Source organism: Amborella trichopoda, chromosome 6 (assembly GCF_054954075.1).
Source record: "Amborella trichopoda isolate Santa Cruz 75 chromosome 6, AtrichopodaSantaCruz75HAP2 v2.0, whole genome shotgun sequence".
Taxonomy (NCBI): Eukaryota; Viridiplantae; Streptophyta; class Magnoliopsida; order Amborellales; family Amborellaceae; genus Amborella; species Amborella trichopoda.
Genome location: NC_142341.1, coordinates 1,951,132 through 1,972,714, shown reverse-complemented (window position 1 = coordinate 1,972,714; position 21,583 = coordinate 1,951,132). Strand labels below are relative to the sequence as shown.

The window sequence follows — 21,583 nt, the reverse complement described above, 5'->3', positions numbered from 1 at the left end:
AGATTATTAGGATTTGTAGAAAAAAAATGAAAAATTAAATACTACCAGACAATCGTGACCGCGCGATGAACTTTGGATGGTGATGGGGATAGGCGAAATCACTGTTCATTTTCGCCTATAGGTATTGCGTAGGGTTTTCATATATATATATATATATATATATATATATATATATATATATATATAATGATCATATGAGACACCCCGACACTCATGTGTGTAGGACCCCAAAGGATCACCGTTTTTTATGAACATGTAGGACCCCAAAGGATCACCGTTTTTTATGAACATACGCCTAAAATTTCAAGTGATTTGGATTTGTAGAAAAAATTAAAATTCAAACACAATCAGGCATCCGTGATCGTCAAATCAGCTCAGATTCAATCTGGGTCGTTGGACTCATTTTTACTTGTGAGCTCACTGGCTCACATAATTATTTTCCATATATATATATATATATATATAATATTATCGAAGTTTTAGAGTGGAATGAGAAAATATATAAGTTTCAGGGAGTGTCAAAATTTAGGGATCATAATACATTATAGCTAGTGGGTATAAATTAAAAATAGATGAGAAGCAAAAATAAATAATATACTAGTTGGATCGGTGAATGGCCATAGGTTCTACTCTGATTCAATAATATGAATGGAGTGGCCAAGGGATTTGTTGGGAGCTCGACTGGTCGGATCAGCAGGCCCGGTCCAGTGTTCGAAAAATTGAATCGGCCGCAGAAACCAACCAATGGCTGGCTCCAAGTAACCGGTAAACCGGCCTAATTAGGCAGGTCCTAACAGGTCTAAAAAATGTTAAAAAAATACAAAACAAATCGAAAAAAAATATGAAAAATATATTTAAAACATGATTAAAAAAACACATTCAAATGAAGTTGAAATTAGTGAAAAAAATGGATTTTAAAAAATCGATTAATGCTTATGGGTATGTTTGAATTTTTTTTAAAAAATAAAAAATGTAAAAACAAGTATTCATGATCAAAACATTTTCCTACATTTACCAAAATGATAAAAACATTAAAAAATACATTACAAACAAATCCCATATTTTTAAAAATTTATATAAATTTTTTTAATTTTTTTAAATCTCGACCCGTTCACTAAAACCGAATTAACCAGTACCCATTCCAATTATGAGTTGGACCGGCCGTGTTTGCGAACACGGGTCCAGTCTTGATCACTCTAGCAAGAAAAGTACTTCTCTACATACTCTTAGAGTGCCAAGATGGCCCTTCTAAGGATAATGATTGCTTGGTTTATCACGGTCCAATCAATACATCGATGCTGGAGAAAATACATGGACGTTGAATGCAATTAATGATTGTATGTTGGGACCCAATCCCATCCATCACTGTTCAACCTTGGAAGAGATGGTGATAACCTCTTGGTCATGGTGCTAATGACCTTATAACCTATGAATCGTGCTACTAAAAGGGTACTAGGATTCTAGCATATTTTGCCAATTAAGATACTTATTTTGTGCATGAAACCAACGCCCATTGTGCCGATTAAAAAAGTGGTACCTATTTTTGCAGAAATGCAACTAAGTACTTGAGAAACTTGACCCATATGGACCTCTTGATAATCATATCCTTTGCGCATCTTGAATAATCTCAGGCGGCAATTGGAAAAGGGATTGTATAAGGCCATTTATCTTCGATACAAAGAGGTTACAATTACTTATAACTATCGGTGTGAAATCTGATAGCTTGAGTGTATCACAAAGTTGAGAAAATTACTTTTAAAGTTTGAGTTCGATCAATGAAAAAAAATGCAGTAATCCAGTTTTACATTCAATGGTCAAGATTAATTGTGACCATCTTGTACCAAAGATAAATGATCTTATTTTATATTTTTCTATTGGAAAAAATATATAGACTTAAATAGTCAAATATATATATATATATATATATATATATATATGGAACATGTTCCGATATATACAGAGGAAAAACTTTTTCTCTCTTGCCTTCGGTAATATAAGGGATTGGATATTTATGAGTAGTCGGGTGTATCAAGCTCACAAGCCACCCATTCACAAGAGTAATGGAGAAATATTTGGTAGGAAAGTTCTTTGGGCTTCGGCTAAGTGGTTGGTGTATGGATGGTGAGGGAGTATAGGGGTGGTAATTCGGGACGGATGGACCTGTTGACCCGACCTGGATTTGGGTTTGGACCCAAATACTTGATCTAGCATGTCGGACCGGCCCATTTGATTTCAACCTGGTTGGATCCGGATTGGGTCAAGCCGATCAACCAATAATTTTTATTATATTAAAATAGATCAAATAAAAACTTATGTATTTTTAACTATTTTAAAATATTTTTTGGTATTTATTACCAATGTGACATGGTAAGAAGTATTAACTCACGAAATTTTAGCTTAATCCTATGTATACATGTATAAAAGGAAATAAAATACAATATACACTATCAAAAGGTGGATGTATAAAATTTTAAATATACAAAACTAATTTTCAAATTTATAATAAAGTGAAAATGTTTGGTAAATTTCCCCAATTTACATTATAATGCCAAAAATTAAACTTTTGGTTCCTAACGAGGTTTAAAAAATCGGATCGGTGGATCGGCAATCTGGATTGAAGAATTCCCCATCGGCTTAAAAAAAGTTTTTTGTAAAAAAACTATAATATCTCAAAAAATCCAACTTTCTAACCATTTTCTCTTCACTTTGATTTACTCCGACAATTTATCCATTTAAATCGAGGTGGTGCTTGTGTTGGGATATCGAAATCCTAAAATTTCGTCAAGATAACACCGTAAGTCTTCCGTTCAATTTTCAACCACAACGCATACTCATCGTGTGGAAGGAAACTGGCTTTGTAGGACTGCGACCCTTTTAAAATAAGTAAAGCCTCACCTCATAGGTCATAAAAAATTGCAATTCAAGTATACTAAAACTGCCAAATCGGTCATCGCACCTTAACATTATGGTAGTGCAAAAAAAATTAGGATTTCAAATTCTAAAAATAGTGTATATTACAACAAATCATCTAGACCATTCATCTCACCCTGAAAAGAAGTTTTCACATATCCTTAAGATCTGCACTATTAATTTATTGTTAAATTTTATCGTTAGTACTGAAAATTAATTTTAGAGCCATCATAAAGAATTTTGATTCCAAAAGTGCTCTCCAAATGAGGATTTGAGGTGAAGCTTTATTTTGTTTTTATAAAGCCCAGGCCTTATAGAAACCTCATCGATGATTGAAAGATATTTATACTATGTTGGACAGGCGGCATGATGTGAAAGAGGGTAGGACCGATTCAGAATTATAAAAGTTGAAAAGGTTAATCAATCTTCATCATGATATTCTCCTGCATAACCATGGGCATGGGGGCACTTGCCACTTATCTTATATCATTGCTATCCCACTTGCTTATGTACTTTAAATCAAGACTAAAAGGCTTTTCCATACACTTTTTATAAGAAAGGCTAAGGAAATGCATCATCAAAAATTCAATATGGTAATTAAATTAATATTTTTTTATATATAAATTTTTAAAAATCTTTCATTTGAGTATATTTCGGGGTATTTTGTAGAAAATCTCCAAATTGTCTTTATTCACAACTATGACTTTGAACAAGCGAAGGGATTTTAGTGCTATGACCTATTTAAATCAATGGACTTAGATGACCTAAAGTACCCTACTTTAGAATTTCAAACCCATAAATATGTTCTTTTACTCGATATTATTTTGGATTTAAGCTTGGAAAAAGCGGTGTTATTTCACTATTTCGATTCCATTTAAGTCACCTGAGCTAAAAAACATAAATGCCTTATTTGATTTGGGTTCCAACATAAAAACTAATTTTCTTTTTAGAAAAAAGAAAAAAATGTAAATGATAAACAAGCAGGGCTTTTTAGTTTATTTGGCTTCAATAACTTACATAGCCAAGTTGTTAAAATGTCATTGTTCAGGGTTTTGAAATCCAAACAGGGGCAATTTTAGTGTTTTCTAACAAATTAGTGAAGGAGATACCTAATTAAAATGGTTTTCTAAAAAACTAACCACATTCTTCTATTGTGAACAACTTCAATAATTTTTTGAGGTGGTTTGAGCATAATCTTATTAATAATTCGTGCAATCACTTGTCACATTCTGGTTAGGTTAATTGTTAGGACTTGATGTAAAATTTTGAAACTTTGATCCACTTTGGTCCCAATATGTACATACATATATCTATTATTGAGTGTACTCATAAACTTGCTGGCCACCTTCTAAACAGTAAACAGCTTGAAAAAGTAAGTGTGAGAAAACAAAGTCATTGAAGTCATAAGAAAATAGAAGTCAATTTTGAATGTGTCCAAGATTTCACTAAAGTTTAGGCCCAAATTTGGTTTTCTGTCAGCTATGCTAAAGACTTGGCAGGTGTGTTCTTGAAACAAGGCCCTCAGACCACAATAATTGGGTTCACTCGTCAAAATTTGGTCCACTTCCCACTTCCAGTTTCCTTAGGGACAAAGAAAAGTAACAAAATTGTAAGTTCCTTTACCCAGCTTTTCATGAGCTTGAGAGTTGGAAGGGTTTTATATAAAAAAGAGAAGACTTAAGGAAGTTAGAAAAGTTCAAAGGGTAAAATCTGTCTAAACAAATGATTTTAAAAATATAGGGTTCTGGTTCGATCTGAGAATTGGTCACTCTGGTTTAGTTCTACTTATATATAGAAAAACAGCTAAGTCTAGAAGGGAATCAGCGGTTACACACAATAAGATGCCTATTCTCTACAATAAAATGGCAATCTAGACCACCAATTCATCGATCTAAATTGGTTTTGGCCAATACATTTTTATTTTTATTTTTATTTTTTTAATTGTTTTTGTCGGTTTACTATTTTTTCCATAAAGTTAAATACTGATCCAAACCGCCGTTTTCTCCAATATAGACCGGTTTTTGAGGTGTCCGATCTAAGGCTACCGATCTATTTTTTAGATAACTGGTCTAAATACAAACAAGATAGCCAAGGAGTTCACAAAGGATCAAAAAGATTTTGAACAATTGGATTTGAATTTGATTAGAAACTAAGGTTTTTTTATGGCTAACATAAGAGCGTATGCCTCTAATTTTGCCAACATGCAATCATACTGACGAGACTACAGACCTAACTAAACAAATCTAAAATTTACAATACTAGTACTTGGTTCAATTTTATCATTTGTAAAGGAAAAAATATTTGCAACAATATCTGCCCCGTTCTTATTTTGGGGGTTCTACGAGCTCTCGTTTTTCCTCAAATTTGGTATAATACTTGGACCCGACCAAGAAGATTACGAGAAATTTGAAGAATGATTGTGCAAATAATAATAATAATAATAGAAAACACTTATGTAATTTCCATAAATTACGAACTACGCGCTAGGACTCGTTAGGGTCTTACTCGATTCGATTCAAATGATTCCTAACTCGAAACGGTGATTTTTAAAACAAAAAAAAAAGCATTTAATGTGGGAATTAGAATTACTCCCAAGGTTTGCTTGTTGACTCGCCTGGTTTCCCAATTGAGCCAGCCCAAGCGAGTCGATTCCGAGCCTATTAAACCATTGTTGTCCTTTGACAAAAATATGGGAACTTTACCATTGAGGTAACTATTTTTGTTTTAAAAAAGTACACAATAAGACTATTTATTTTTGGTATATGGAGGTCACAGTCACTCTCGGGCATTCGATTTAAAATTGGTTGGATAGATGTGTGCCATTGACTATTCGTAAAGTCTTAAAAGAACTTTATCAAACTTTGTGATACACTCCAAGCTATCAGATTTGATATCCGATAGTTAGAAGTATTTCTAACCTCCTTATTCCAAATATAAATGATTGCAGTATGCAAACCCTTTTGGCTTGACCAAAATAACCTATCCTTATGGTTTTGCAAACCTCATTTATTCTCACTAGAGATGCGAGTTAATTCAAGTGGAATGCTAAAAAAACGATGGGATTAGACCAAAAGGATACGTTTGAGACTTGGAAATAGTAAGAAAAGATATAGGTACTTGTGATCTTATTCAGAATATGATATTTAATAAAGCAAAATAACGGATCATGATTTATATAATCGATTCTAATTAATTAAAAAAATACTATGACGATAATGATGAATCATTCTTGCTTGAAAGAAAGCATAAATCTAAAACAAATTTAAAACTTTGGACTACTCTTACTATTAACACTTATTTCTTTAATTCCTTCTATAAATTAACTCATTAAAAATTCGCATGAAGAGGAGTCCAAAAGCGAAGCAACAACACAGCTCATCTTAAAGCTAAAATGTATAGCTTAGGGGAAGGGAAAAGCCAGTCAAAAGTTTCCACGACATGTAATTATAGCCGTACACGTGGCACTTTCTGTCCCCAATTCACGGACTTGGATATGTTGGTCTTGGTGCCCTTGGAACCCTGCTTTCCGCCTCCTTAAGCACGTTTCTAGAGGCACCTTCCCTTTTAAAGAGTAAAGAATAGGAATTTTGATTAAGGATGATTAATAAGTAATTAAGCTTCAATTTTAATTTACTTTTGTTTTGTTATAGGATTGGTGAGGTATGATTTTTGATAGAACATGATAGCTAATCAGCTTTTATGTAATTTCAATTAGTTAAAATTTTTTTTTGACAATAATATGATGAAATAGTTCTATAGCCGGTAGCTTTAGAATTTATAAATAAGTATATGCGACAGGTTGGACTGCCAATTGGTGTTTTGTATAGTCGAGTTCAAAGTAAAAATCGAGTTATATAAAAAATCGGTCCAAACCAATATATGCCCAGTTTTAGGCAATCAAACGGACAAACTAGCCTGACTAGTCAAACAAAGTTGTCCTTACTTTAATTTATTACATATTTTTATTTATTCTTCATATTTTTCTACTATGAAATCTAGTTAGTTAGACAAGGTTTTGAGACCCTTGAATGGTTGATCTGTTCATGATAATTTTGCTTTGCGTACTCCCGCGGGAGCACAAAGTTCCATGTAGCTTAAGCTTACTTAAAAAGCCAGGGAGCCGCGCTAACGTTCTCCTCCTTTGAAATTACGTAGCATGTGCCCCAAAAGCGATTCACATAACACGCTCCCTCCACGGGACACGTGGAGCGTCCTTAGGTTTTTAGCCCTTCTAGATAAAAAACGGTCGAGATTTTACCTCTGAGAATGTCAATCACCATCCGGCCGTTAGTTTTAAGACAACGAAATATGATCTCGAGGAGCATGATGTCATTGTAAAAATACTGCTTAATCGATTCTCGAGTGCACTCGCCATTGTAGCCCGGCGGTCCTATACAGCGACATCGGTCAGACTCATCGATCCATAAAATATTAGAAAATAACAAATTAAATTAGGATTTTATAAGAGAGATATAGGGGACCTAAAAAAATGTTAGGTTAGGTTAAAAAATATATATTAAAGGTGGGAGTTTTAAGGGGGAGGAGGGATTAGAACAGGTTCAGTCCTGTTGATTCCCAATATGGATCCATGATTTTCATTCCAGATCGGTGAAATCAACTAAAGGCATCATAGGATAATGAAAATCGATTGGAATTTAAGAATCACCATAGTCCCAACAGTAAAATGAACCGCTTAGCTCTGGATTACATGGGTAATTCCTCAATTCAAGGGCCATCCGGAACGATGGACCCCAAGGTCCTATTGGGTTTGGCGATTTTTCAAACACAGGTTAGTAATGTCACTAATGTTTTTTAATAAGGAAAATTGTCTCATGTGGGTTGGACCGCATTACTATATATATGCTGTCAAAAAAATGTAAAGTATCCATCTTAAAAATGAACGCAAGTAGGTGTTCCATCCAAAAAAACAATAGAAACTAACGGTCCAGATGTTTTCTTAATAAAATTATTATTTTTAGGTTTTGAAATTTATTTATCTTTTCATATTCATGTTAGAGATTAGATATCTTTAAAAATCAAGTCCAAAAATCCATCTCAAAAATATATTTATTAATAAACCTGCATTTCTACATATACCGGTTTGGCCGCATAAAAACTGGGTCCTATGATTGGCCGTGTTATGCAACTCCGTTCAATGGATGGATGGACAAGAATGGAGAGACCGCCGGGACCCACCAGTACAAGACATCATCCAGGCGGTATTCCTATCTCTCTCCATCACCGTCTATCAGTTGCTTGGACGGTATTGGGCACTTGTAACCCTATGTTTTCTTTGGGCATAAGGACGGTAACATGCTTTAGAAAGTGATTAAATCCTTGTGTGCTTGGCCAATCTCAGATGAAAATCAACGATGATGGTATCAGATTCATACATATATATGTTTCCTTTCCAATGAACAAATTACAAGTACCTAACAACAAACACAATTTATAGTTCGTACTATCCACAAGGAATAAGAGAGAGAGTCCCAACAAGCGTTTCCATTATTGTTGTATTTTTTTAGAGAGAGAGAAAGAGTCCAAATACCCAATAAGCGTTTCCATTATTGTCATTCAAATTATATAGAGAGAGAGAGAGTCCAAATACCCAATAAGCGTTTCCATTATTGTCATTCAAATTATAGAGAGAGAGAGTGAGAGTCATAGAGAGAGAACAAACGTTTAAATCACCGTCCTTATTAAATAAAATGTATGATAGAGATGGGTAGTGAGGTGGGGAAGAGGGAGAGAGATGGTTCATCATTCGCAAAGAGACAGCTAGGTGTACCTACAAACGGTGCAAAAATAAGTTTAAAATGTTCAAGATATTTTATACATATATATTTATATATATAGAGAGAGAGAGAAAGGGAGGCGTAGCCATTGTCGTAGAAACAGGTAGAAATCTAGAGAGAGAGAGAGTTAGCTAGCGGTGCCCAAAAAATAACAAGATGAGAGAGAGAGTAATAAGGAACCTATCCCTAATTGCATAAAAAATTTGGTCTCAAGCGTAGGTGTGCGGTGCAAAATAAGTAAAAACCTAGTGCTTATGTGTGTTTGAGAGAGAGTAGCTCCATTACGAAACAAATGATGTGAACTGGGCTGGTCAAACCGGATCTATGCATTGGCCAATTTAGTTTTGGCTTGTTGGCCAATCTAGTTTTGGCTGGTTTTGGTGGTCTAATTGGGTATTTTAAAAAATTATGTGAAGTTTTAAAAAAATAAGATATTTGTTTGTAATATGCTTTTGAATTTTTTTATCATTCTGGTAAAGATTGGAAAGTATTTTGGATATTAATATTTATTTTTATATTTTTTCATCTTTTAAAAAAAATTCAATAAACCCTTGATACAAATTCGATATTTTAAAATCTATTTTTCACTAATTTTTAACTTCTTTTGGATTTGGTTCGTTTAATCATGTTTTAAATATAATTTTCAAAAAAATTTAATTTTTTTTTTCTTTTTTAAGAATCAATTTACCGGTTACACAAAACCGGCCATTGGCATGTTCTCGAGGCTGATTCGCTTTTTTTCCCAAACACTGATATGAACCACCTAGTTTTAAGGTGCACAGAACCTTCAAATGTGTTTTAAGATTATTATTATTATTTATTTATTTATTTATTTGGGGTGGGAACTTAATAGATTGAGATATAAGAAAGAGAGGCAATAGCTGAACAAACTTAGGTTTACAATTAAAGGAGAGAGAGACTAGCTGAACAAACCTTTTTACATGTTTACAATTTAAGGGGTAGAGAGAGAGAGAGCAACCAACCAATACGATTTGAAATTTAAGGAACTTAAACCACGGTTCATAAATCTAAAGTTGTAAACCATTCATAACGTGTTGTTTCTCTTTATTTCAGAAAACACCACTTTCCCTTAACCTTTAAAAAACACAGATTTAAAACCCGACAGGCCAATGGATTTGTTGGGAGACTTTTCCTAAACGCCGCTGCCATGGGCTCCACTCGCCCGCTTCTCTTTCAATCCAACTCTCTCTCTCTCCTCTCTCTTCTAACCCATCTCTCTCTCCTCTCTCTTCCAACCCAACTCTCTCTCTCTCTCCTCTTAAAAGGCTCCTCTCTCTTTCTGGAGGCCCCTCTCTTTCTCTCTCTTCCAACAAAAAAAAAAAAAAAAAAACCTTTCTCTCGTTCAAAGGACTCCTCGGTCTCTCTCTTCGAAAAAGCACGCACTCTCCCTCTCTCCTCCAACCCAAAGCTCTCTCTCTCTCTAAAATTCGAAACTATAAATCCCCCACCCACCATCCCCCTGATAAGGGTTCTCTTCCTTCTGCGAGGTTGGGGAACCTCGCAGAAAAAGAACCCACCTCTCAAACCTCACCTCTTCCCGGCCACATCGCAGGAAAGACCAAATTTCCGGCTAAATCATCCCTCAAACTCACGGGAAAACCTATTTTCCGTCCATGGAGCTCCATTCTCCGGCCATGGCCAAGCGGCTGTGGAACCTTCTTCGCCTTGCCTTCTTCATGGTGAGGAAAGGCCTCATCTCAAAGAGAAAGCTTGTCATGGACATGAACCTTATGACGAAGAGGGGAAAATTACTCGGAAAGTCCTTACAAAATCTGGTATTCCACCACCACCCCTCCTCCGAATCCACACGTGCGTTTGGCCTGCAAGACTACGAGTTCTCTTGTAGCAATAGCCCTGCTATTTTTTCGCACGTGTCGAAGAGGAGGCACCATTTCCCCTCCTTCCCATGCATTCACTCACATGTTTTAGATGAAGAGCCAAGGGCCATTGTCATCACATTGCCGAAATTCTCACCGGAAAATCGGCTCAAGTCACCAGGAAATTTCCTCAACTCGCCGGAGTATTCCATCGGCTTGCCAGAGTATTCCCCCGGGATGACCCCATTGGTCATGGCCTCGCCGGAATATCCACCGGAAAACGACGATAGCGGGCATGTGGACGCCGAGGCTGAGGAGTTTATAAAGAGGTTCTACGAGGAGTTGAGGGTCCAGAGCCGGACGGCCAGGCTGGAGTACAGGGAGATGGAGTACAGAGAGATGCTAGTCCGGAGCGCCAGCTGATTATAATCGCTGAAAGAAGGACGAATTCGTGAAAAAATTGAAAATTTCGTCGAGAAAATGTCAAAAATATATGAAATAAAGCTGTTGTGGATAAATGGCTTGGAGACTGGACATTGGAGTTTGTTTGTTCCAGTCCATGCACATCCATTTCCTGGTTGTTCACTTCTTCTTTTCTTAGTTATAGAGTTACAACTATATATGAATATAAATATGTGATATATATGTTTGGTTGCTGAATTTTGTCTATGGTTTTTTTTTTATTTTTTGCAATGTTGGATTGGTTAGGTTTTGAGTTTGGGTCTACCATTTTTTTTGGTTTAATGACCCTGTTTAAGCATTGAAAGGTTTGGGTTAAATAAAATGATGAGAGGTTATGTGATGTAATGATGTCTTCAAACTTTAATTTGGGTCTAACCACATGCATAATGCTATGCCATATAGTTTTTTGCCACTTTTCAATGAGAATGATGATGTTCTAGAGAGGATGGTATTCGGGTTCAGATGATCTGGGACACCTTTCAATCTCAGCCATCCATCGTATAAATCAAATGGTAGATGGTTACCCTGTTATAATCATGCTCTTTTTCTTCGATCCAGATTCATTTTTTAAATTGGATTGCTCGAAGCTCTCGATGTTACGTTGTAGCTCTGGCTACGCTGGCTAATGCAAAGAGCCCAAATCCCCTACTATTTTTAGGACTCCAAATATTGGAGATGTAACCTCTTCAATAATAAAAGTTTTCTTTGGCACTTCATAGCAAATAACATTAGAGGCTTCCATTGGATCCGGATCTAACTATTTGGGAACTCAAAATCCTTTTTTCTATTTTTTTGAAAATATTTGTCTCAGGGATTCTAAAATGGATCACAAAATTTCTAATCAAGAAAATCTTTTTGTCATTTTCCTGATGGAGTAAATACACAGTGCGCTCCCATGTGCGTACGATATATACTCACTATTAAAACAAAGAAAAGGATGCGAAAACCCAAACCCACATTTTCACCTCTTTATTCTCTTCTTTTGCCCTACCAAACTACGCCCCTCCAACGGTGCCAAGAAAAGTTGTACTACAAGTTTGCTCCCCCTAAAAAAATGTGTAACTTGTAAATACATTGTTTTGCTCTTATGCCCCCAACAGCTTAAATATTGTTGGGAAATGTGGATCGGGTTATGAAAAATTTACAAATCTATCATCTCTACCTCAATGATCATGGGATATGGAAAAAAATAGATTCTTAACCCGTGAAATCACCCATCTTGCAACATTGTATCTTGCAGCATTTATGTCGGAGAGTTATTTTTTAAATGTTCACAAACCGTCAAGATCTGTCTCATTTTTTGATCTTCAAATTTGATAGGTAAGGGTAGAACTAAATTTACAAGTTGTAACAAAAAATTTCTCTACCAAAATTGATTTTTCTAGCAAGATTAAGGAGTTTAGTCTTACCAAGTTTGTAAAGCCGCATCCTTACTAAAATCTTAGTCCCTTAGAAAATGACTACAATAAAGTGAAGGTAATATACATAATGAAAAGGTCCATGTGAGTTTAGCATGTTATCAAATGAATCACACATGCATTAATGTACTTGGTTTTAGTGGAACGCAACGCTTTTGTTCTTAGTTTCTTATAGCTAAAAGGAAAAGGTACGGGACCTTCAAAGGAGCAAATGTAGACATCTATATTCAATAAAAAGTGAGCATGTATATTATGCTCCCATAGAAGTATAGTGTACACTTACTCTCTCAATGAGAAAACTAACATAGAAAAAATAATTTTGTTCCAAAATATTTAGAATCACCTAAAAGTACCTCGATGATTGCATTCAAAAGAAAATTTTTAATTTTGAGATTCGTAACATTTGATTTTACCCTTCAAAAATTGGATGGTTTCTATTCATTCCTCATGCATTATTTGTTACAAGCCTATAGATAATGTATTTTGGAAATCATTTTAACCGGAGAATTGTATATAATGAGACCATTCACCTTTGATACAAGAAGAAGGTCACAATTACTTACAATCTTTTGATGTGAAATCTGATAGTTTGGGCATATCACGAAGTTTGAGAAAAATACTTTTGAAGTTTGAGTTTAGTCGATAGAATAAATGCAGCCACCCAATTTTACATCCAATAGTCAATATTAGTTGTGACTACTTTGTACCAAAAATAAATAATCTCATTCTATACTTTTTCTTTTAATTGAGTATATCATATATATTGAAAAGGTTATATCCCCAAATTTGGGATACTAAAAAACTTCTAGATAGTTTGCCTGAGGGAGTACTTGGACATTAAGTGCCCTTGTGAGCATAGAATCCTTTAGCATAAAAAAATTGGGTAATGTGGAGAAGCTTTTATAAAGCACATTGTTGTAGCCTGGCAGGCATTTGTACTTCAACTTTGGTTAACGTCTAGATTGGGTGATTCCCTTTGAATGCTTTGTGCGTAAAATACATAAAGTACCCTCATATTATAGTCACGTGAAGGTGCACAGTACATGTAGACAGGCAAAGTTTGAACTTTGAAGCTTACGCTCTTTTTGGTCCCTTTTTTTTTTTTTTTTAATCTCTTTTGACTTTTCTTGATAGGAAAAGAGTGCATTCTTCTCATAATTGCCTACGCAGCCCATGGTGCAAGGAAATTCCCATACAACTATTATTATTTACGCATCCATGATTTATATCATAGGCAAGCTTTTATGCTTCCCACTTGCATGAAATTTATATATTTTTTCTATCCAACCGTCAATTTTGAATGGGTAGCTGAGATGGCCCCAATCACAATGTCACGTTTCTACGTTAGTTTATTTTTAATTTTTTCTATAAAATATTTTGACACTAAATTTTGGGCGTCCACTCCTCTCTTAAAATCACACTCATACAAAATAAAAAAAAGCTATTCCCAATAAAATAAAAAAACCAAAATACCCCTAAAAGTTTAAAGGGGTATTTTAGTTATTATATTTTATCAAAAAATTCTTTTTACTTTTTTTTTTTAGGTGCGTCTCATTGAGAATAAGCACATACCAAATTTCATAGTCATAAAATTTTGTAAAAAAAATAGAAATAAAAGACTCTAAGGCGTCAGATAAGATCAAACGGTCAATGACTCACTTAATCTAAATTGGATGGCTGGATGGGAGGTTGTTTATATATCTTCTATGTTGTACGGGAAGTATAGAAACCTTTCTCTATATTATAAAAGAAAAGTTTTTGGTGAATGTGCTCACTCATGCATCAACCTCAATTTTTTATGGGTTTTAGGACCCGATGTACATTTTGATGAGACGATTTCAACTTCATATCTATGAAATTGGCCTCCAAGAGTAGTGCATATCTGGTCATCTTTTTTTTTCCTTTTTTTTAAAAAAAAAAAATTGGAGGGAGGTGGGTTGGTTGGTGTTCTTTTGGTTGGGTTGGGGTGGTAGTTCATCGGTAGGAATCAAACTTGAAATGTAGCATTGTTAATCTCGTCTATGAACCACTCAAGCCCCAACCCGATTTTTCATATATGACAAGATGAAGAGTTAAAATGAAAGGTCCAAAATAAAAAGAGTACAAGAAATCACTTTTAAGGCTTATCATTTCCCTAACAAATTCAAGATTATAGTGGTTGAGATGATATAACTTAAAGTTTTGGACTCCAAATCTACAAATAAAATGGATTTGGAAGGGTGTACTCACTACAATAAGTTTGTTTTTAGATGCACCAAAACCCTAGCCCTCCATTAATTAACCTGGCTTTTTGTTTTCGTACACCCACTCTCTTAGCCAGTCTCTGGATCTGGTCAGCAATTGGTTTGGTGGATTGAGTAATGCACTTATTAGGGTGGTCATGTGTTCCTTTTGTTTGCAGCACAATCATCCCCCCAGCAAAACCCATCTGCAAGTATTTTCAAGACCTCAAATTCTAGTAACCAAACTCGAAAAAAGAATAATTCGTGCCATTTATATGTGCTAGAAAAAAATAATGTTCTAAAATTGATCAGTCAACAACTGACCGTCCAGTTTTTAGACTGTGAAACTTGAGCGCGGGGAAATCCAAAATGCATTTGTTATTATGTGTACAGTGTTCTTGAAGTTAATAAGTGTACAGTGTTCTTTTACTTGAGTTAATAAGTGTATAGTGTTCTTGGAGTAGGTTACATAAGCTCCTCTTATTTTAGAACTAGAAACTTGTTTAAAGTGGGAGCATCTCTTGATATTCTCTCTCTCCTTTCTTTTTTTTTGGTTTGTTTGTTAGTTAGTTTTTTTTTTTTTTTTTTTTGTCGAGTGGGAAGCCATCTCCTGATATTTATTTTAATTTTAGACTAAAAGAACCCTTTGAAGTTGTATGCATGAGGCACAATCAAAATTTTACGTAACGTCTAGTGAAGAATGAAGACTAACATAGATGAAAGGAAGAGACTACAAAAGTCTATGAGCGAAAATGAACAAGTTTAGTGCCGTCGGGATTTTTCAGACGGCGTGGATTTTCGCCCATAAGCTCGGTGCCGTTTGGTTTTTTCGGACGACGTGGATTAAAAACCGTCACAGATATAGAATGTCCGTGGCAGTCCGTCATGGCTATTGCAAATCCGTGACGGGATTTTTTTCACACAAAATTGACACAAAATATATAAAAGGACCGTCATGGCTCCAATAAGTTTGTGGTGATTTTTAGTCAAAATTGTCACAGACATAGCATATCCGTAGCAATTTACCTATAGGCATTTTTAAAAGTTTTCCTAGATGAAAACTTAGGTTCAGTTTGGGTGGACCATTGTTGATGATTAAAAGTATTTTTTTCCAATAGAGTAATATTCAATGGAACATTAAAAATAAAGAGAAAAGAAAGAAATCAATAGTAACTTCCGCGAGATGTATGATCCGCTCCAGCCTAACCATATATATATAAGCGTCATTATTGAAACGCCTTTGTTTGCACAACACCACAATTTTCTTCTAAAGTTGGGTGCTTTTTTTTGCCGTTGAAAAGAAAGAACACGAGGCTGTGGAGGGTGACATCCTATCATGTCTTACTCCTACCTGCCCTTATTTATGTATGGCCCCAGCTTTATAAAGACACCTCAAATCTCTTTGGAAGAACGCAGTTTCATGCTAGAAAGTATCAAAATTGATATGTTCCATTTTGACAATTATAGATCTAGAAAAAATAGATTTGTTCCATTTTGTCAATTCATTTTTTACTATTTTCTATACCGTTTGTTTCAAATGTTTGTAACGTGTCTAATTTGTACTATTCTTCAAATTCCATATTCAAAAGTAAAACTAGATTTTCAAGCCCTGTAAGGATCTCCAGTGCTGGAAGTATATTTTGAACATGATTTTGAAGTGTGGGTGAACCCGCACTGCCGCTGCTCTACAAAGACCATGCCCTTATGTGTAATTTCTCTTAGACCTTGAAGTCATGAGTTTGATTACATGTGCCTAAAGTAGGGGTGGCAATACCTGATCCATCGGGTCAAAAAGTTGGACCTATACTCATGCCCATAACTTATACGATCTCTTCCCAAACCGAACATGAATCTTTCAATTCATTTGGCTCTCACGCTTAGTTACTTATGGGACATTCCTGTATCTTTTAATGAGCCTTCGGATCCCGGGCCTATCCCGTCGGTTCTTGGGTTTGGCCAGATTCGTTGTTACCCTCACTATGGGCTTTTTCTTCTTTTTTTTGCTCTTTTTTTACCATCTTATACTCATATTATTGGAAACAAGATAACAATCATACGCCATCAAATTTTAAGCCATCTGATTTGTCGTTTAATAGTTAAAGATGACTACTAGTTTTTATTGTATATGACCTATAATACACCCAAACGAATAGGGTTTGAAGTATTTTATCTCCAACAGTTTACGGGATGGGCAGGGTACAGACTGGATCCAACTGAATCGGGACCCAAATAGTGTTCGGGTCCAGGTTTTGGAAGTGGACCCGAACCACCAGCTCCAAATGTTGAACCCATACCCGGACCGTGTCGGGAATACCTAGCAGGTCCTGGGTCGGGTTCGGGTCCATTGCTACCCCTATCCTAAGGGAAGCCCAAGACACTTTTTCCGTGCTATACAATGGCCTCTGATAATTGGTCCTATTGAACCGTTTTTTCTTTTGGACAAATTTTCACAAATTTTATTAATAGATAAACATCAAAGAGAGCAACATTACAATAGAATTGCACCAAAAGAGAGTAAAAAACAACTCAGGAATCAAGCCCAACCCCTCTCTTAACCAAAGCATCAGCAACATCATTGGACATCATTGGCTTCTCGATTGACATGCCGAAACAAAACGTTCATGCTAATACAAGTATCCATCATGTCAAGCCAAAGGGACCTTAGAGTCCAAGGTGGCCTCCCTAGTTTGTCTCACCAATTGATCACATTGAGGAAGTTACCCTCCACAATACAACACCTGCGTGGCAACGGGTCAGGCCTAGGCTCGGCTGGGCCAGTCTTGGCCTTGGCCATGTTAGGGCTCGTTGGCTAACAACAAATTAATAAAAAATAAAAAAAAAACAAAAGAAGCTAGAAAACAATAGTCGAGTTGAGCCTGCACTAGCCCTAACCCGACCGTTGGGCAATTATCGTGGCCCACGCCATACCTTTTTAAGGTTGGGGCTGGCCAATTTCACAATCCCCTATACTCCTGGCTTTCAAAAGTTTTAAACCATGAAATAAAGCAGTTAATTACGCGTTGTTAGCTGTAGGCACACCAATACTCCAAAATCAGATGCACCGGCAAAGAGCTCCTTTCAAGATTTAGTTTGATGTGTCCTGGCAGACGTGAGATCCATCAAAAATTAGTTTGATGTAGCCCAAGCCCAAGCCCAAGCCCAACCCCTTGGGCTATATTTTGATAGTCCAAGCCTTAGTTTTACAGGGCCAGGCAACTCGGCCAAATAATTGAATACATTATGCATCCATTTTCCATAGCAAATGATGAATGATTAGTTTAGGGTACCATTAGGAATTGATTGTCTCATTGGTGTGCCTGTGTACAATAAATGGAGCATGTTATATTTCTTTTGGGACCTAGGTTAATTAATTTATGATATATTTTCCATTAAAACATTAATAGAAATTTATGATATATCCTCACTGAAGAGCGTATATAAAAGGAAAAAATTTATATAAGGTTGCAGCCTTATGCTATTGAGGTAAGGTGCACCGAAATGCTTTTCTAGAAGAGTGTTTTGATGTCGTAGAACCCTCCAATCGATCATTTTGACCTCCAGATTAATGCATATGAAGAAAAAAAGACTTGTAAGTCTTGAAAATAGTCCATACTGTAATAAATTATCTAAACCGTCTATTTTCAAGATTTTCATGTGCTTATAGATTTGTTCGATCTTTACCATTTTTAAAATTTTAAATTTCATACCTATGGATAAAAATAGATTTTCAAACAATCCTATGGTTTCTAACACCGGAATTCAATCTCCATGCAAAATTTAAAAGTGCACCTTACTTCTACAATATAAATATAACTAGGGCTCTTAACACAGACCTAACTCTATTTAAGATTGGGTGTGGTTTGTATGAGATACGGTATTTCCAATACTTGAAATCTATTTGTTTTCTCTATTTTTCTTCATGTCCGTTCATCTTTTAGTTGAGATGGTCAATTTGAGGAATCTTGGGCATTGAATCTGATAAATTTTTCAGTTGGAGTCTTATTAAATATTTTGACAATTAGGAGAATAATTCGTACCAAATGGCAAAAGTGGCATCCCACGCACCGCGTTATCAAAACTTTGTATTCATTTCGTTTGAATTGTTCAAATAACTTCAATTTTATGATCAAGAATAGGCCCACAATACTCTGGTGTCGAATCTCACCTTTCTCAGGGACACTACCACTTACCCACCAAGAAGAAGGAAGATAGTTGGTCGTCCTCAATAACAATAAGAACTTTCAAATGAAAGATCTCAATAAGACAGAACACTTATAAATGTCTTGTTGCTCATATATTTGGCCCTTAATCTTGAAAGGAGTGAGCAAAAATGGTAAGACCTCCATAAGAGTTTTGAATTTATTTTTAACCTGTGTTATCAAGATCAGATCGGCCACCAAATTGATGAGGGTTTTGGTCTGATCAAAACCAATTCGACCGCTAGTGGAATTAGTTTGATTGGAGTATAGAAATTTTGAAAAATAAATATAAATAATAGTTTAAAAATATGTGATGTATTCAATAAAAGTTGTTCACTTTGTTTGGCCAGTCGAACCAGTCAAAATATGCCCGTCGACTACAGAAGTGGCAATGGACTTGGACCCAACCCAGGACCCCGCAGGTATACCTGACACGGGTCCGGGTATGGGTCCAACATTTGGACCTGTGGGTCAGGTCTGAGTCCAAAACCTAGACCCAAACACTATTCAGGTTTGAATCTGGGTCCCGTTGGACCCGACCCGTACCCGTAAACTATTAGAAGCAAAATACTTCAAGCCCTATCCGTTTGGGTGTATTAATGATTATATATATGATAAAAATTCATCATCATCTTTAGCTATGAAACGAGAAATCAGACGGTTTGAAATCTAATGGCAGGTAATTGTGATATTGTTGCCAATAATATGGGTATATGATAGCAAAAAAAGGGGCAAAAAAAAAAAAAACTCATAGTGATGGTGGCAACATACTCAAGTAGACCTGGGATCCGACAGGATAGACCCGAGACCCAAGGGGTACAATTATGGGTCCTACTTTTGGACCCAATGGGTCGGGTCCGAGTCCAAAACTTGTACCTGAATACATTCGGGTCTAGGTCTGGATCCAGCTGGACCCGACCCGTTGCCACCCTATCTGATCGGCCAAAACTTATCAAACATAAATTATGACTAGATTTTTACCAAACTTTTTTTTTTCTAGACTATACCGGTAAAAGCATCAGTTAGCGGTCTCATCAGTTGGACTGCCAGTCCCGTTCGGTCTTGATAACTATGGTTTGAACTTGGAAAATGACTTTGGGGCCGAAAATAGAAAAATTTAGGAAAAAAAAATTAAATGTGCTCCTAAGCAAATGTTCCATTTGCTGCCTCGGTCAAAACCCTGTTTCGGATTATTCTGACCCTAAAATTTGGGGATGTAACCTTAACCTAGCAACTAACATCAAAAAGTGAAAATTTTCATACTTTATGATCGAACAAAGACGATCTAATTTTTAAATCATATGGTGATTCCACACAAATTTACAAATCAAGAAGGTCGTTTGCCCAAAGAAGTACGAGCAGCTCTAAGGTGGGTGAGCAAGCATGGAAGCAATTTATCGCCAATGGGAGGATCCCTCTGGTATGGAGGAGTGAGGTTTGGGAGATCACCTATAATGGGGAATTTAGCAAGATCGCTGTTTTATTTTGGCTTGGAGAAATACCTTATGTTATTTCAAAATAATAATCCAATAGGATTTTGGAAATTTTAAAGCTCTGAAAATTGTGTTTTGTTATTTATCCCACATTTAAGATGTGGAAGATGTAAACCTATTTAAATATGTGGATATCTTTGTTATTTGTTTTTTAAGACCAAAATGGGAGATAAGACCTATGCAGAGCAAAATGTGATCACAAATGTGCACATCTGCGTGAGAGGGGCAAGGGCGCAAGGTGGTGCACTTTGCATTTTGCACACAAATCAGTAGCGAGTCTTGATTTTTTAGAACACTCATGAAAAGTAAAAGGGCATAAAAGCAATACAAATTTTCTAAACCTTTTTCTAAAAACTTTCTCTCTTGAAAGGCAACTCTTGTACTCTAGACCTTGCAATATTTATGCTTTTATATTGGCAAGCTCTTATGCTCTAGAACTTACAATACTTGTGTATTTATATTGGCCAGTTGGCTTTCTTCAATATTCTGCCATTTTGTATCCCGAAGAAGTGAAAGGGCATGTTTGACATAAAAGCATTAGGATTTTCCTAAGCTTTTTTTGAAAAACTCTCTCTAGAAAAAAGGCAACTCTTATGCTCTAAAACTTACCATACTTATGCATTTGTATTGACAAGTTGGCTTTGTGCAATCTTCCGCTTTTTTTGTATCTCGAGGATAAATTTACCTGGTCAGAACTTAAGTGCACACTAATTTTAATAAGTAATGGACAAATATTATCTTGAAAAAACAATATATGGCATCTAGGATCAAAGAGATTAAAACAACCTTTGTTTTCCATATCTTTTATTTTTTTTTTCGTTTCACCCTCTATTTCCAACGATTCCGATATCACCCTCACTGTCCAATGCCACGCCACAAAGTTCTTACCCATATTGTTCCTCTAAATCAGATCCGTCGTGTTCCACACGAAGTACATGCTTTAAATGTCAAAGCCCATACTTTTCCCAAAAAACGCATTGAAGAGAGAAGTGTTCCACCGAATTTCAATGGCCATACGTTTTCAAGGGGGAGAGAAATCCATTTTCACTGCCTTTTGAAAGTTCTCTCTAGGTGCCATAAATTTACCAATTCTTGCATTTTTGGTTCAATTTCAGACATCAAACAAAACTCATAGGACATTTTTGTTTTTTTTTTGTTCTTTGAATATCATTAATTGGTACAACTTTATCTCCGGAGATTGATCTAAGAGTTTGGAAATTATGGAGATTGCACAGGGTATGAATGT

The 21,583-nt window shown here is 35.7% G+C and overlaps 1 protein-coding gene across 1 annotated transcript; it reads left to right on the top strand.

Annotated features, from left to right (window-relative positions):
• The first annotated feature begins 10,066 nt into the window (after window positions 1–10,066).
• LOC18434547 (uncharacterized) lies at window positions 10,067–11,203 on the top strand. Its single transcript, XM_006844615.4, has one exon. It carries the CDS (start codon window positions 10,340–10,342, stop codon window positions 10,964–10,966), a length of 627 nt encoding a protein of 208 aa, XP_006844678.1. The 5' UTR covers window positions 10,067–10,339; the 3' UTR covers window positions 10,967–11,203.
• Window positions 11,204–21,583: the final 10,380 nt, after the last annotated feature.

Excerpts from the sequence above, each read along its gene's own strand:
- LOC18434547 (XM_006844615.4), top strand. The coding sequence starts at position 10,340 with ATGGAGCTCCATTCTCCGGCCATGGCCAAGCGGCTGTGGAACCTTCTT.